Source organism: Panthera leo, chromosome B3 (genome assembly GCF_018350215.1).
Source record: "Panthera leo isolate Ple1 chromosome B3, P.leo_Ple1_pat1.1, whole genome shotgun sequence".
Lineage (NCBI taxonomy): Eukaryota > Metazoa > Chordata > Mammalia > Carnivora > Felidae > Panthera > Panthera leo.
Window position 1 is genome coordinate 106290066 of NC_056684.1, and position 16050 is coordinate 106306115.

The 16050-nt window shown below is 36.1% G+C and overlaps 1 protein-coding gene across 4 annotated transcripts in view; it reads left to right on the top strand.

Moving 5' to 3' along the window:
* LRRC9 (leucine rich repeat containing 9) overlaps positions 1-16050 on the top strand; it is a 112460-nt gene that overhangs the window by 14305 nt on the left and 82105 nt on the right. For all 4 annotated transcript variants that reach the window (XM_042943393.1, XM_042943396.1, XM_042943394.1 and 1 more), the window contains exons 7-10: positions 2610-2792; positions 9888-10043; positions 12831-13027; positions 13907-14038. In XM_042943393.1, coding sequence (XP_042799327.1) covers positions 2610-2792; positions 9888-10043; positions 12831-13027; positions 13907-14038 — 668 coding nt within the window. The remainder of the gene's footprint in view (positions 1-2609; positions 2793-9887; positions 10044-12830; positions 13028-13906; positions 14039-16050) is intronic.

Here is a 16050-nt window from a genome sequence, read left to right on the forward strand (position 1 = left end):
TGTCCTACTAAGAAGCCATGTAGAAGTTTATCTTACTCTGGCTAGTGGAAAAGCCAGAAAAGTGCGGTGGTAAACAGCATAGCTACATAGAAAGATCTGTCACTTCTTTCTAGCACTGCCACAAGCCACAGGCAGCATTGTACTGTGGTAATATAAAGTGCAAGCAAAATAATAATGTAAAGCTTTTAGAATAATGACTAGCACACAGTAAGCACTCAATAGATATGCTATTTTATTATTACTACCATTTTAATTACATTAACCTATTCTATTTCAATCTCATCAAAAAATGAGGATACAAATTTGGATTGTAAAAATTTATTATATGGAATAAAACTTAAACAGTTCTCTAAAATAATGGCTATTTTTCAGAAAAACATTGAAACATGATTCACAGCAACTTTTATTATTCTCACATTAGGAATGTTCTCGAAACACTATTACCTTGAATTCTTATCTCTAACCTTTCCACCCACCCTAAAAAGATACTATCCTGGTGGTGATGGAATAACTTCTGCGCCACTTTCTGTCCATACCAGCTACCACAACCCTAACTTTTAGTGAGATTCTGTGCTTTTGTAGACTCCAGTGTCATCTGACTTTTGAGTGTAGGTGGGGGTTAGGGGAAGTTCCTGTGTAAGACTTCAAAGTTCCTATCCACCATAGCCCTGACTGATGGTCAAAGGCAACATAGCCACCCAGAAATCAGACAGTGTTTTCTCCTTGGAACAGTCTAATGGTTTACCTTCCTTGCTCCTGCAGAATTTGACCAAATAATTCTTTGCACAACTCTGTCCAGAAATCTCCATTTCAGAGCAGCTCTGCTTAGTCCTACTTCTGCCATGAGCCCAGTAAGAGCCTCAGGGCCAGCCAGTGAACCAAGTCACATTGGTCACCTGACCCTGTCTTACTCTTGACTCCAGCAGCCTGACTTCACTACTTACTTCCTCATTCCATTTGTACTTTATTTTTAGGACTAGTACCTCCTGGTTTTTGCTTTGGATTTCCTTTAACTCTGATTCGGAATCTACTAATTAGCATTACATCTGTTGAAGGCAAGCCCCACCATAGTACCCTTCTACACCAGGCCTCTGTCGTGAATTCTTCCTTAGTTTTTTTCAACACTTTAAAAATGCAATCACCATTCTAACCTTGTAGACTGAGGGCCAAAGCCTATATAGACTCTTAGCTTATAGACTTGTGTGTGCATAAGAAATTAGTAATAGAGTTGTGATAAATTCTATAACAAAGGTAAACCCAGTGGCTAAGAGAGTTCGTAGGAGGAGACTCTGCCCCAAGCTTGGGGGATGAAACAAGACTCCCAGGAAAGATGAGGTAAATCTGGGATGAAGTTCAATCCACTCAAAGGCAGCAGCACGAATGAAGGTATAAAGATAAGGTAGGGTCTGGCACATTCTGAAATTTCAAGTTGCTCAGCACAACTAAAACATGAAATGTCAAAGTTGCAGTAGAAGAGGAAAGACTGAAGAGTTAAGCAGGGACCAGATACCAAATAAAGGAAGGTGTAAACAAGGACCTAAACTTCAGTGTAAAATAGGTTCAGGAAAGACATTGGCCTGGAAGTGCATTATCAATCCCTTCCCCTCCACTGAATGTGAGGAAAAAGGGGCTCTCAGGAGAAAGCTAGGTTTTAGTTGCCATTAACTGGTAGAAAGGGCATTTACAGAAAACAAACAAAAACCCCTAAAAATCAGGAATTCAGTGGTGCATATAATAGAACAGATGTCCCCTAGCCTTTGATGAGAAAAACAGATCTGGAGGTCCAGGAGAATGGTAAGCACCCTTCCTAGGGTGGTAAGGGTGGGAAATGGTGGTGAAGGAAGCAGGAGACCTGCGGACAGTAGGGGCAATAGTTAGCAAAGGGGCTGCGTGGAGGAGGCACCGTTATCTTAAAAAATATATGTGCTCAAGTGACTGACTCCAAGGTTCCAGGTGGAATACATGATTTAGTAAATACTCTTTGGTCTTTTATTTTATTTTATTTTTTTTTTTTTTTAAATTTTTTTTTCAACGTTTTTTATTTATTTTTGGGACAGAGAGAGACAGAGCATGAACGGGGGAGGGGCAGAGAGAGAGGGAGACACAGAATCGGAAACAGGCTCCAGGCTCCGAGCCATCAGCCCAGAGCCTGACGCGGGGCTCGAACTCACAGACCGCGAGATCGTGACCTGGCTGAAGTCGGACGCTTAACCGACTGCGCCACCCAGGCGCCCCTATTTTAAAATGCGTAGTTTAGAGAGTCTGCTATTTAACAATTGTTATCTATTCTTCATGTAGTTAACATGTTTTTCACTAGAGGAAAAAAAACATTTTATCCATCTAAATCACTTTAAAATGTTTAAGCACATATTAAAATGCATTACATTAAATTATGGGTGATCTTAAGTGTTCAAATGGCTCCTTTAGAAATGGTCAGTTGTGGGATGACTGGCTGGCTTAGTCAGTGGATCATGAGACTGTTGATCTCAGGGTTATGAGTTCAAGCCCCACGTTGGGTATAGAGATTACTTAAAACTATAATGTATATAAAAAAAAGTAATGGACAGTTGCAATTAATTAATTGAACATTATCATTGCTGTTGTTTTAGGACCTCACTAACTTAACCAGGCTGCGTCACTTAAAGGATTTATGTCTGAATGATCCTCAATATAAAACCAATCCAGTTTGTCTGCTGTGTAATTATTCCACACATGTATTATATCACTTGCCTAGCCTTCAAAGACTTGACACGTTTGATGTGTCAGCAAAACAGATCAAGGAACTGGCAGATGTAAGTGCATCTTCAATCAGAAATCTGTGACTTAAGTTTAATTAACTGCTTCTTTCTGGCTATGTCCACATATGGTAGGTAGTAATATCTTGTCAGTTCTTGTCATCACCTCTACTTTTGTCCCAATGAGCTGGATATTTCATATGAATATATATAAATAATAATATTAGTACTAGAATCTCAATGTTCTTGACAGTACTAGAAGGCAAAATAATAGAAAAACATTAGAATTTATAAAACTAAAAGAAATAAATCTGAGAAATGATCATCAGTGTTAAGAAGAAGTGAACTAGTGGTATATACATAAAAATTAATAAGGCCAAAGTAAAGTAGTAATGAAACAAGTAACCTCCTCTCATTTGGAATACTGCATATCAAAATTAGAAAATATCCATGGTTGATGGTAGTATTCTGGAATTAGGTAGACTTTAATATAATTAAGATGATTTGGGGCTCTCTAGAAGTATATCTACGCACACCGCCAGAATCTAGGAGATCTCTCAAATCTCAAATGGCTCAAGAGAGCCATTCCTAGGCAGCCACTGATGGTGAACCTCCCAGTAAAGGGGCTGGCTCCTTTCACATGCCACCAAAGGACCTATAATTTCAGGATGGAGTGCATAGGAATTCACCATATTTATTAATAGTCTTTCCAGATTATAGTTCTTCTTCTCCTTCCAGTCCAGTGAGCCACATTCATTTGTGCAGTTAATCGTCCAGTAGACAGGTTTTGAGTATCTAGAGTGTGGATGCACATGGATGTCCCCATATGAGGCCCTCCCCTCCTTTCCTTGTGGTTCATCCATCATGTCAACATAGATAAAGAATGCCTTTATCCATTTATCTTGTTTCTCTTGTCTTGCCAGCCTGAGGATTTATTCTTAGCTTCCATTCTCTCCTCTCTTTTTTCCAAAACTGAGATTATCCTCTCTCCCATCCCAGTCTGAAAAGTGAACTGTCTTGCAATATCAAGCAAAGGGCTAGAGTTCTTGTCTACTAGCAGATGTTCAGAGTCTTTGGAGATTCAGGGAAGAATGTCTCCTCTAACACCATTAAGTCAAAAATAACGGGAAAACTTCACAGTGACAATCATATTTTTTTAAGATTTCTGTTATCATCTGCAGAGTTCTACATTAGTCAGTTTCTTCAAAGGTGAGCTGGAAATGAAATTACTTGGCTGATTAACTTATCTAACAAATATTTAATACCTATTACATTCCAGGCACACCTCAGGTCCTAGAGATATAGAATGACCAAAACAGACAAAATCTCTGCTTGCTTGGAGCTTACACTCTTATGAGAGAAGACAGATACTCAGAAACTAAATAAGAAAAGAACTAGTATGTCAGATAGTGATAAATGCTATGGAGAAAAATAAAACAAGGGTGAAGGAAACAGAATTATAGGTAGGGGCAGAGGGAGAAGTGTTGGCTATTGTATATAGAATTGTTGGGAGAGGATTCCTCAGGCAACATTTGGGCAGAGACCGAAGGAAGTAAGGGAGCAAGCTTTTCAGGGATCAGCAAATGCAAAGAATTTGAGGCAGGAGCCTGCCTCTCATATTTGAAGAACAGGAGGTTAGTGTGGGTGGAGCTGAGTAAGTGAGAGGAAGAGAAGAGATGAAGACCGGAATTGGGGGGTGGGGAGATCAGATGAGACTGTAGGATGTTAGAAAGACTTTGGCTTTTACTTTGAGTGAGGCAGAGCCCCTGGAAAAATTTGAGCAGAGGAGAGACAAAATGACTTATGTTACTTATGTTTTATAGGGATCCTTCTGGGGGCACCTGGGTGGCTCAGTTGGTTAGGCGGCCAACTTCATTCAGCTTAGGTCATGATCTCACGGTCTGTGGGTTTGAGCCCCGTGTTGGGCTCTGTGCTGGCAGCTCAGAGCCTGGAGCCTGCTTCCAATTCTGTGTCTCCCTCTCTCTCCCTGCCCCTTCCCTGCTTGCTCTCTCTCTCTCTCTCTCTCTCTGTCTCTCTGTCTCTCTCAAATAATAAACATTTAAAAAAATTTTTAAGGGATCCTTCTGGCTAATGGGTTAAGAATAGAGGATTTGAGGGAAAAGATGAGCACAGAGAAACCAGTTAGATCCCAGTCACTTGGATGAAAGGTGTTGATGGTTTGATATAAGGTGATAGTAGAAGAGGTGGTGAAAAGTAGTCATATTCTGTAGTAGTTAAAAGGGGGAACCCATCTGGATTTGCTGATAGAGTGGATGTGAAGTGCAGAGGAAAGAAAGAAACAATAATTCCAAGCTACTGGCCTGAGCAACTGAAGGAGGGAAGAAGTCACTGTTTGATGAGATGAGGAAGAATATGGAAGAAGTCTGTTGAAAGGAAGAATCATGGTTTAATTTCAGACATATAATTTTGAGCAATCTTTTGAACATGTAAGAGGATATGTTCAAAAAGTAATTGGGTACATGAGTCTGCTATTTAAGAGGGTTGCCTGGGTTGGAGATATAAATATGAGAACTGAAGGCAGAAAGATGGTACGTGGAGCCAGGGACTGGATAAATCACCAAGGGAATGGTGTAAATGGAGAAGTGTGTCAGTTGGGTGTTGGAGACTGGGGAGGGAGGAGGAACCTGCTGATGAGATGGAAGAAGAGAACTAAGAAAAGTAGGTTCTTTTGACATTCTGCCTAAGATTGTCATATATTCGGTTTAGTCTTGTATATGTCAAAAGTAGTAGTATTTAAAGAACAAAATAAAGAATTGTTACACTATTCCTGATATCTTCTCTTAAATTATGTCATTATATTTCAGTTTTCCCACTATAAAATATTTATCCTTTCTTCACCGTTTTAAGGCAAAAATAGGATATATTATATACTAATATTGCTCAACTTTTGATTTAGATCAAGATGATTTTTCACATTCAAAGTGTTTTTATGTAAGAATTGCATATAGATTGCCAAGGTGCTTTCTTCATTACCATTCATATGAAGACAGGTTGTGCGAGGGTGGTGGCACTTCTCCAATGTGGTAAACTCTTGAGCAGAGTACTGTCGATTCTTCAAATTTTCACCCATGGCTGTGGAGTATTTGTGTAAACTATAAGTGACAAGGAAAGTCAGGAGGACCAGCAGGGAGTCAGCATGGGAAAGAGGGAAGAACATGGGAGTTCAAGTCAGAAGACTTGGATTCAAGCTCCAGTTGCGTCCATCACAACCTGCCACTCAGGCAAGGCATTTCCCTTCCAAAACTTCAGCTTTCTCGGAACTATTAAAATAGTGATGATAAAAATAGTACCTGTCCTAAATGTTATTGTAGGGACCCAATGAGTTAATGGGCATAAAAGTACATTTGATTTGTTAAGTACTGTAAAAATAACCACTATGAAACTGTAGTTGAGCCTATGACTTTTCATTCTTTTTTGGTAATCAAAGAAGCAAATGGAACATGTTTTATCTTAACTTCATACAAACATGCAACTGAATTTAGCATTATAGTTAGACTATTTTACAAAAAAACAAAAAAAACAAAAAAAAACACTTTTTTTTTTTAAACTATAACGGACAAGTAATTCCGCCGAAGTGGAATAGTGAAAATGAGTTTGACATTCTCAAAATCCAAACACAGAAAAGCAAGTTGAATATAGTAAGCCTACAAAGTTGATTTACTGTTTATGTACAGTTTACAACATAGTCTTCCCCATTTTTATGGAATCTTAGTATATACTCTCAAGGACAAAAAAAAAACCCTGATTAATAACTCTTATTGTTATGACACACTAAGTGATCATTGAAGAGTTCAGAAATAGTAAAATATCACAATTTATGTTCCCAAACGTAGATATAGGTATATTCTTAATAAAATATAAAAATAAAGTAGAAGATGGGGTGCCTGGGTGCCTCAGTCAGTTAAGCATCTGACTTCAGCTCAGGTCATGATCTCACAGCTTGTGGATTCAAGCCCTGCATGGGGCTCTGTGCAGAGCCTGCTTGGGATTCTCTCTTCCTCTCTCTCTGCCCCTCCACAACTCATGCTTTCTCTATTAAAATAAATAAAATTTAAAAATAATAAAGTAGAAGAAACTGTGCAAGGATACACTAGAAACTGAAATTAGTAGTTATCTGTGGAAAGTGGGGCACCTGGGCAGATGGGAAGTAGGTGTGGGAAGTACTTTTCATTGTGTATTTTTCAATTATTTTGGTGTTTGAAACATGAGCATATTACTTATTCAAAAATAAAAATTAAAAACAAAATAAAAGCAGTATTTTTTGTCCCCCCTCTGCCAAGGGACTTCCAAGTTAGATCTGAATTTTGGGCAAGCAACACATAATGTTTCAATATCATATTTATTAAACTTAGTTATAATTATTCACTTATACTCAAACATGATTTATTATTTATTTTTTAAATTTTTTTTCAATATATGAAGTTTATTGTCTTATTGGTTTCCATACAACACCCAGTGCTCATCCCAAAAGTGCCCTCCTCAATACCCATCACCCACCCTCCCCTCCCTCCCACCCTCCATCAACCCTCAGTTTGTTCTCAGTTCTTAAGAGTCTCTTATGCTTTGGCTCTCTTCCGCTCTAACCTCTTTTTTTTTTTTCCCTTCCCCTCCCCCATGGGTTTCTGTTAAGTTTCTCAGGATCACATAAGAGTGAAACCATATGGTATCTGTCTTTCTCTGTATGGCTTATTTCACTTAGCATCACACTCTCCAGTTCCATCCATGTTGCTACAAAGGGCCATATTTCATTCTTTCTCATTGCCACATATTACTTACTCCATTGTGTATATAAACCACAATTTCTTTATCCATTCATCAGTTGATGGACATTTAGGCTCTTTCCATAATTTGGCTATTGTTGAGAGTGCTGCTATAAACATTGGGGTACAAGTGCCCCTGTGCATCAGTACTCCTGTATCCCTTTGGTAAATTCCTAGCAGTGCTACTGCTTGGTCATAGGGTAGATCTATTTTTAATTTTTTGAGGAACTTCCACACTGTTTTCCAGAGTGGCTGCACCAATTTGCATTCCCACCAACAGTGCAAGAGGGTTCCCATTTCTCCACATCCTCGCCAGCATCTACAGTCTCCTGATTTGTTCATTTTGGCCACTCTGACTGGCATGAGGTGATATCTGAGTGTGGTTTTGATTTGTATTTCCCTGATGAGGAGCGACGTTGAGCATCTTTTCATGTGCCTGTTGGCCATCCGGATGTCTTCTTTAGAGAAGTGTCTATTCATGTTTTCTGCCCATTTCTTCACTGGATTATTTGTTTTTCGGGTATGGAGTTTGGTGAGCTCTTTATAGATTTTGGATACTAGCCCTTTGTCCGATATGTCATTTGCAAATATCTTTTCCCATTCCGTTGGTTGCCTTTTAGTTTTGTTGGTTGTTTTCTTTGCTGTGCAGAAGCTTTTTATCTTCATAAGGTCCCAGTAGTTCATTTTTGCTTTTAATTCCCTTGCCTTTGGGGATGTGTCAAGTAAGAAATTGCTATGGCTGAGGTCAGAGAGGTCTTTTCCTGCTTTCTCCTCTAGGGTTTTGATAGTTTCCTGTCTCACATTCAGGTCCTTTATCCATTTTGAGTTTCTTTTTGTGAATGGTGTGAGAAAGTGGTCTAGTTTCAATCTTCTGCATGTTGCTGTCCAGTTCTCCCAGCACCATTTGTTAAAGAGACTGTCTTTTTTCCATTGGATGTTCTTTCCTGCTTTGTCAAAGATTAGTTGGCCATACGTTTGGGGGTCTAGTTCTGGGGTTTCTATTCTATTCCATTGGTCTATGTGTCTGTTTTTGTGCCAAACATGATTTATTATTTACCTAAAGTTCAAATTTAACTTAGAATCTTATCTTTTATTTAGCAATCCTATCTTTACCCACGTTCTCTTGTTTTAGATTTAAGAATTCAATAGAAAATTTTTACACTGACTCAAAGCATTCTTTATTGGATTTTCCATTTTCTCCAAATAGGCAAAAAATTAACACCACTTGCCATTTCTTTAATTACTGTTTTTCTTCTCAGTTGCCCTTCCAAAATAAGCTCTTCTTTATCAGGAATTTTTTATCTATTAATCATCATCTTACTAGCGTGTTTTTTCTGAACTGTTCTCTGTTACTGATGCCTTATTTTTTATAGAGGAATTTAGTGATTTCAATCTCAGAACTTCATAATATGTTGGGAAAGGGAATTCTTTTGGCCTGTTCATCATGCCATACAACTGTGTCTATTCTATATTTTATGCCAAATAATTCTGTTGGGATCTTGATTATCCACTTTCTAACAAATAAATCACATAACAAGAGCCTGCATCTATGAAAATACGTGTCCAGAACAGTGTACAAGCCTTCCAAATTATTTAAGGTACAGATAACCTAATAAAGAGAAATGTCTTCATTATTTCAGGTAAACAGTTAAAACTAGGTCACATTTAATAGTGCATCTGATTTGCTTATTTTCTCCTCAGCTAGTTCCTTTTGACTAATATTACTTGTAGGTACCATTTAGCTGGTGTATTTCTTAATAGTAGATTTAATCTATTTATTATATATTTATTATAACTAGATAATCCACTGGTATTAAGATATTCTAGGTAATGGGATTAGATTGACAATTTAGTCATTTGCTCAATCTAAAACAAGTTTATTTAGAGCATCCTTTTATAGAATTGGGCGAAAATCAAATTCTATTTCTTACCCATGCTTTTAAAAAATGAATAATGTTACATTTGCTTTTAATGCTTTTGATGTATTTTTCCCTAAGTTAATTAAATAGGAATAATGCAGTGACCTATTTGCTTTTTAGCAATATGCTTTATTAGCTAAATGATAAGATTTTATAAATTGAATTCTATCTGGAAGCACTTTATGTTGTCATCCTCGAAATAAATATGAATATGCCTTAACTTAAAATATTATCTACAAAGGAAATATTTGGAATTTTATATTTTGCTTATTGTTTAAATATAGCACTCTGTATAGCCGTCATCATTTCAGCTATCATCATTATGAGTTATTGGGCATGTAAAATTTTCCAGTGGGTATATAGAACATATCACACTCCCATAATGCTACCAAACTTAATAATGTTTTTTGCTTCAGCTGATCATTTATTGGTTTTTATTTTCTCACTTTTAGACCACAGCAATGAAAAAAATAATGTATTACAATATGCGTATAAAAACTGTTCAGAGGCATCTTCATGAAGACCTTGAAAAATTGAATGAACGAAAATGCAAATTACAGAAATTGCCAGAAGAAAGAATAAAATTATTTAGCTTTGTGAAAAAAAATGTAAGATTCAGTATTGTAAAATTTTAGTGGCCATATCTTCAGAAAACTGGTGATAAGACAGCATTATCTTTTAAATTATATATATATATGTATACACATACAGAAATAATTTTTTTATTACTACTTATTTTTTTATTACTACTTTTTTTATTACTACAAGTTTGCTTCTAAACCTTTGATTCCATTTGCTTGACCAAGCTTCGTTGTGTGCTTAGAAATCTACAACTGTAAAAAGGTAGAGGCTTATAAATTTATAAATGTTTAAAAAGCTGTGTAATTCAGTATGATTCCAAAAGTTATTGAAATCTATTAGAATTTATTTCAGCTGTATTTTTATTAGACATATTCAGGTTGTGCTCAAAATTAATTTTTTGGTCTAAAGTGCTAAAATTTCCCTTTAATAATACTTTTAAGGTATTAAAACCAGATGAGACCTTTAAAGCAAGCTGCACTTTGGTAGTTATATTATGTGTGCTTTTTTTACTTAGAGTAAATTGGATTTCCTTTACCAACAGTAGGCTTTGAAAAATGAAGGATTATTAACCTCAAAATAGAACTTTTTATATATAAGAACTTACTGTATTTTTTTAAAGTAAGAAAATATAATTATTCTACAAGTGTTAGACAAATAAATTATTTGGGGGTAGGGGAATTGGATTCTTAGTTTACACTTTACCAAAAAAAAAAAAAATGCCAGTGGGGAGAAAAAAAGAACTAAATTAAAAATGAAAAAACATGAAAAAAACTGAAGAATATATAGATGAATATGGTTAACTGATCTCAGCCTGCCAAATAAAAGGAATACTAGAAATAACAAAAGAACAGAATGTAGATCTGATTGCAAAAAATAAAAGTAAAATGCTTTGGTACTAAAAAGGATCATTAATAAAAATAAACAGTTTTCAGCAAACATGATGGGGGCATCTGGCTGGCTCAGTTAGTAGACCATGTGACTCTTGATCTTGGGGTTGTGAGTTCGAGCCCCACACTGTGTGTAGAGATTACTTAAAAATAAATATTTTTAAAAAACCATGATGGACAACCTTAGTATAAGCATTCATAAATAAACAAAACAAAAAGCAAATATTCAAATAGAAAAACTGAGCAAAGTACATAAGCTTCTGTTTCACAAAAGAAGAAATTAAAAAATGACTAAGATTTGAAAGAAGAGCTTAACTTGGTTATTAATTTCCAAGTGTGAATTAAGATAACAAAACCATTTTCTCCTATAAAATTGTCAAAGTGTAACACGTGACAGTACTCAGGCTGGTGAAGATGAGTGTGACCCTACTACACCACCAATGAAATGTAATTTGGGTCAGCATAAGAGACTGTTAAAAACTGAGAACAAACTGAGGGTTGATGGGGGGTGGGAGGGAGGGCAGGGTGGGTGATGGGTATTGAGGAGGGCACCTTTTGGGATGAGCACTGGGTGTTGTATGGAAACCAATTTGACAGTAAATTTCATATATTAAAAAATAAAAAAAAAATAAAAAAAAATAAAAAATAAAAAAAATAAAAAAAAAAAAAAAGAAATGTAATTTGGGTCATATGTATTCACAGCCTAAAAAATGCTTGTAGCCTTTGACCCAGTAAACCTACTGGTAGCACTCTGTTCTAAGGATTTGGATAAAATTTACATACATAAGATATTTGTCACTACACTATTAATAACAACAAAAAATTGGAAACTTACCTAATTGTTTAACTAAAGAGGAAGAATTATTCATTCTTAAGGTAGAGTAGTATACTGCCATTAAAAACCAAGTCTTTTAAATATATTTAATGCTCTTCCTAAAATAAACAGGCTTGAATTAATAATATAATAGACATCCTTAAAGTGAAACATTAACAACATTTATTTTTGGATAAAAAATGAACCAGTATATGAAAATCATTTTATATCTATTTTTGTGTACAAATGCATGTATTAAGGAAAATCTGCAAATGTGAAAAATAATACCTGTAGATTAGATAAACTATAGCATTTTTATAAATATGCTTGATTTGCTTTTAATAGCTGGATATAGCCATTATAGAGGTGGGACAGATAATCAGTAAATTTCTATTTATAAAAATCTCTCCAATGTATCTTGAAATCCTACAAAGCTGGGGTTAAGGCAAGGCAATTGAGGTACTCACTGCAGGCCCAAAATTAGAGTGCTAAACACCTCAGTAATCACAATAAATCATATCTAATGCAATATTTTTTTTTAAAATACAAATGAATGCCAAAAAAGTCCACTATGAACAAGAAAAAACAATCAAAATTTAAACAAAAACATTGCCGTGCTGAGCCGTATATAGGAGACTGAGGCAAGAGGAAAAATATGCATCTCAATATACATGTTTTATATATTTTCTATGGTTGATTTTTTCCCAGAATACCAAAGTACTTAAAAAAAATACTGAAAAATTGAAAAGTAGGTGTGATAAATGTCACATTACCTTGAAGTTTAAATATTTTATTTATACCCAAACCAGTATTTGTTATAATTTTACTTTGGCTTTAATAGAAGGAAGCTCATCACTAATATTTAAAAATCAATTTCTTTGCTTTTCTCATTTCGATGAAAAGAACTGCCATGTTTGAAGTATTTAAGAATGTCCTTTGGTCAAAAGAAATTGACTGACTAAACTTGCACCAAAGTTGTAATTGCACATTTGGCATGTTTTTATGCGTTTGGCCTATTTATTATCTAGATTTCTATTTTATTTATTTAAATTAACTGTATATTTCATAATTCCACTAAAATGTTTTGCTCTATGGCACACTGATTTCAACAGCTGGAACGGGAACTTGCGGAACTCAAGGGATCTGCCAAAGGGCACGGTGATAGATCCAATAACAATAAAGTAGCTGAACTTGAAAAATCAAAGAAGTGTGAAACTGTCACAGAGGAGCCAAATCTTCAACAGAAGATACTGACCAAACTAAATGCCTTGAATGAAAGGGTAACATTCTGGAACAAAAAACTAGATGAGTATGTTTTATGAATTGTCTAGTTCAAATTTGAAACAGGAGAGGATAGAATGTTCTAGGCTATCAGTCGAGCTCAGTTCTCTTCCTCAGGGGTGGAAAGAATTATGAAGTAAAACACGGAATGTGTTTCTAGTCCCATTCCCAGCAGAGATAGACATCATTGATTCAAAGCCGACATACATAGTTTTTTACAGAGGCAATGCTTAATTAGGTACAGCAAACTTCCCCCTAGTGGCTTCTTGTCACATCACTGCTCTAGTGTCTGCAAACTAAAAATAGAGCTGCTACTGATGGAGAAACTCACCACATAGACCTGACTGAGCAAAGCACATACATAGTTGTCTGGAGTCACGTAGAAACAAACTCTGGCTGAGTTTCAACTAGAAATATAAAGCAGAAGATTTAGTAAGTACCAATAATTTTTTATTTACTAGGGCATTAAATGGATAAAGTTAGTTTGCCCTGTAAATACTCCTACTGCTCCTACTGCTTCTACTACTCCTCCTAACAGCTAACACTTATTTCTTACTCTGCCAAATTCTTTGCTAAGAGCTTTATATGTATTTTGCATAGAATCGTCAAAAAAAAAAAAAAAAAGCCTTTTCAGATGTAGGTACTGTTAATATTGCCATTTTACTGAGAAACCGCAGCATCAAAAGATCTGCGAGCCATAAGCGGCAGAGCCAGGAGAGACTTCTAACCTTATTGCCAGAAACAGAATGTCTTTAACTTGGTTTAACTGTTAACACCAAGCTTTCTGTACCCATTGACAAATGCCTTATATTTTTATATCAGCCTTTTTTTAAAAATCTATTTTAACTATAATTTTAATGTTGTGATATTTAGGTTTTTCTAATAACTTAATTTTTCTCTTAAATAGGATTGAAGCAATTTATCATGTTGAAGTAAAACAAAAGAAGAAAAGCCATGGCTTATGGATCCCATTTTTGTTAATTGAGTTGGAAACTGTGGGAAATATCCACTTTGAAGAAGGCACTCGATCTGATGACTGGTAAATCTGTTTGAAATTTAATTACAGCCTTAAAAATAATTTTAGGTGCTTAGGGGTGCCTGGGTAACTCAGTCAGTTGAACATCTGACCCTTGGTATCAGCTCAGGTCATGATCTCATGGTTCATGGGTTTGAGTCCCGCGTCGGGCTCCATGCTGTCAGTGCAGAGCCTGCTTAGGATTCTCTCTCCCTCTCTCTGTGCTCCTCCCCCACTCATGCTGCCTCTGTTGCTCTCAAAATAAATAGACTTTAAAAAAATAAATAATTTTAGGTGCTTAGGATCATCAGCTAAAATATCAACTTATAAAATCTTAAAATGTCTAATTTTCAAAACACTTCTCATATAGAATGTTCATCCACTGAAGAGTAGCTGTTACCTATTTTGCCACCAATATGTTTTTCTGTTTACATAATTGCTGTGAGCTAATCTTCAGAACATCCTAATGATATTTCATTGCTCTTTACCCAATTTCCCTTAGCCCAAGAGCCAGAATAAATTTTTTTAAGTTTATGGCTAAGTATTAACTTCATATATGTTTATACTGTTCATTTCTTGACTGGACGTGGCCCTGGATTCTGAATATTGTGTGAGAACCTACAATAGAGAAGGAACACAGGAGCAAGATTGGCAACAGCAGGTCGCAGACACTGGGGGAGGCACCATAGCAAATTTCCTGGGGGTCCATAGTCAAGGTCAAACCAGTTGTCTAGAGCTGGCTAGAGTCAGGGGGCACATGGACTCTCTGAGTTGAAATAAGGCATACACTTAAAAACCAGGAATTTGGGTTAAAAGTCCATTTAGGCAGAAATGCAGAGAGCCACCAGAAACAGGAAACGGGCATACACACTTCGTAATTGAAGCCTCCTGGTACAAACAAGGAAATGGCTGTGTTGCCTCAACTTGAGGGTACAACTTAGAAAATAATTCTGAAGGAAGGAAGGAAGGAAGGAAGGAAGGAAGGAAGGAAAGAAAAGGTTTGCAGCAGAAAATATCACTAATTATAACTTCCACATTTCTATAATCATTTCCTCAAAACTGGGGAGCTGTGAACAAGCCAAAGCTTGCCCTACAACCCTAGAGCATACTGCGAATTTGGGTGTGTAGAGAGAAAGCAGGAAACACGTAAAGTGATTGAATGGACTTGATCCAGCATCCCAGCGGATTGTATTTGCAGTCAGTGTTGAAACAAACACTGACTTTTATGGAGTAAAATGCAAAATTCGTATTAACTTTTTATATGTTTATTTTTGAGAGAGACAGAGACAGAATGTGAGTGGGTTAGGGGCAGAGAGAGAGGGAGACCCAGAATCCAAAGCAGGCTCCAGGCTCTGAGCTGTCAGCACAGAGCCCGACGCGGGGCTCAAACTCACAAACTGTGAGATCATGACCTGAGCCGAAGTCGGATGCTCAACCGACTGAGCCACCCAGGCGCCCCTGTATTAACTTTTTATAAATAAAAATATGTAATTGTTATGAATTACTTTAAGCCATAAGAAGTTCTGCCCAAGTGAGAAATAGACCGTTTAAAATATTTTCTCTTGTATCAGTACATCAATGGCCCAGCAGTTACCACTATTCACTTAACCACAATACTTGATTTTTATGTGCAAAGATATAAAGGGGATTCATCCCATTTCCCATATAAACAAATAAAGGCCTTGATTTTTCAAGTACAAAAATTGAATGGTGTCTGTCTGCAGGGTGCATGAAAAATTTTTCAGTCTTTCATTTATATTCACTCAACCTAAACAGATTTGTTTATTATTATTTCCGTTTCTTTGTAACTTATTGCATAGTAGTCTCTTTACAAAACAAGTAGATTATAAGGAAAAAATACATAAAAGCAAAATGACTAAAAAGCCATTAGGTAACTATGTCAACCTGATAGTAAATTAGGTTGATGGATTTTGATAAGCATTAGCAATTGTTTACTTGGCTTTAGTAATAACAGCCTTGTTCCATTTTAAGAAGAAAATCAAATCTACATTGGCAGAATTTGAAGGATTGTTTTT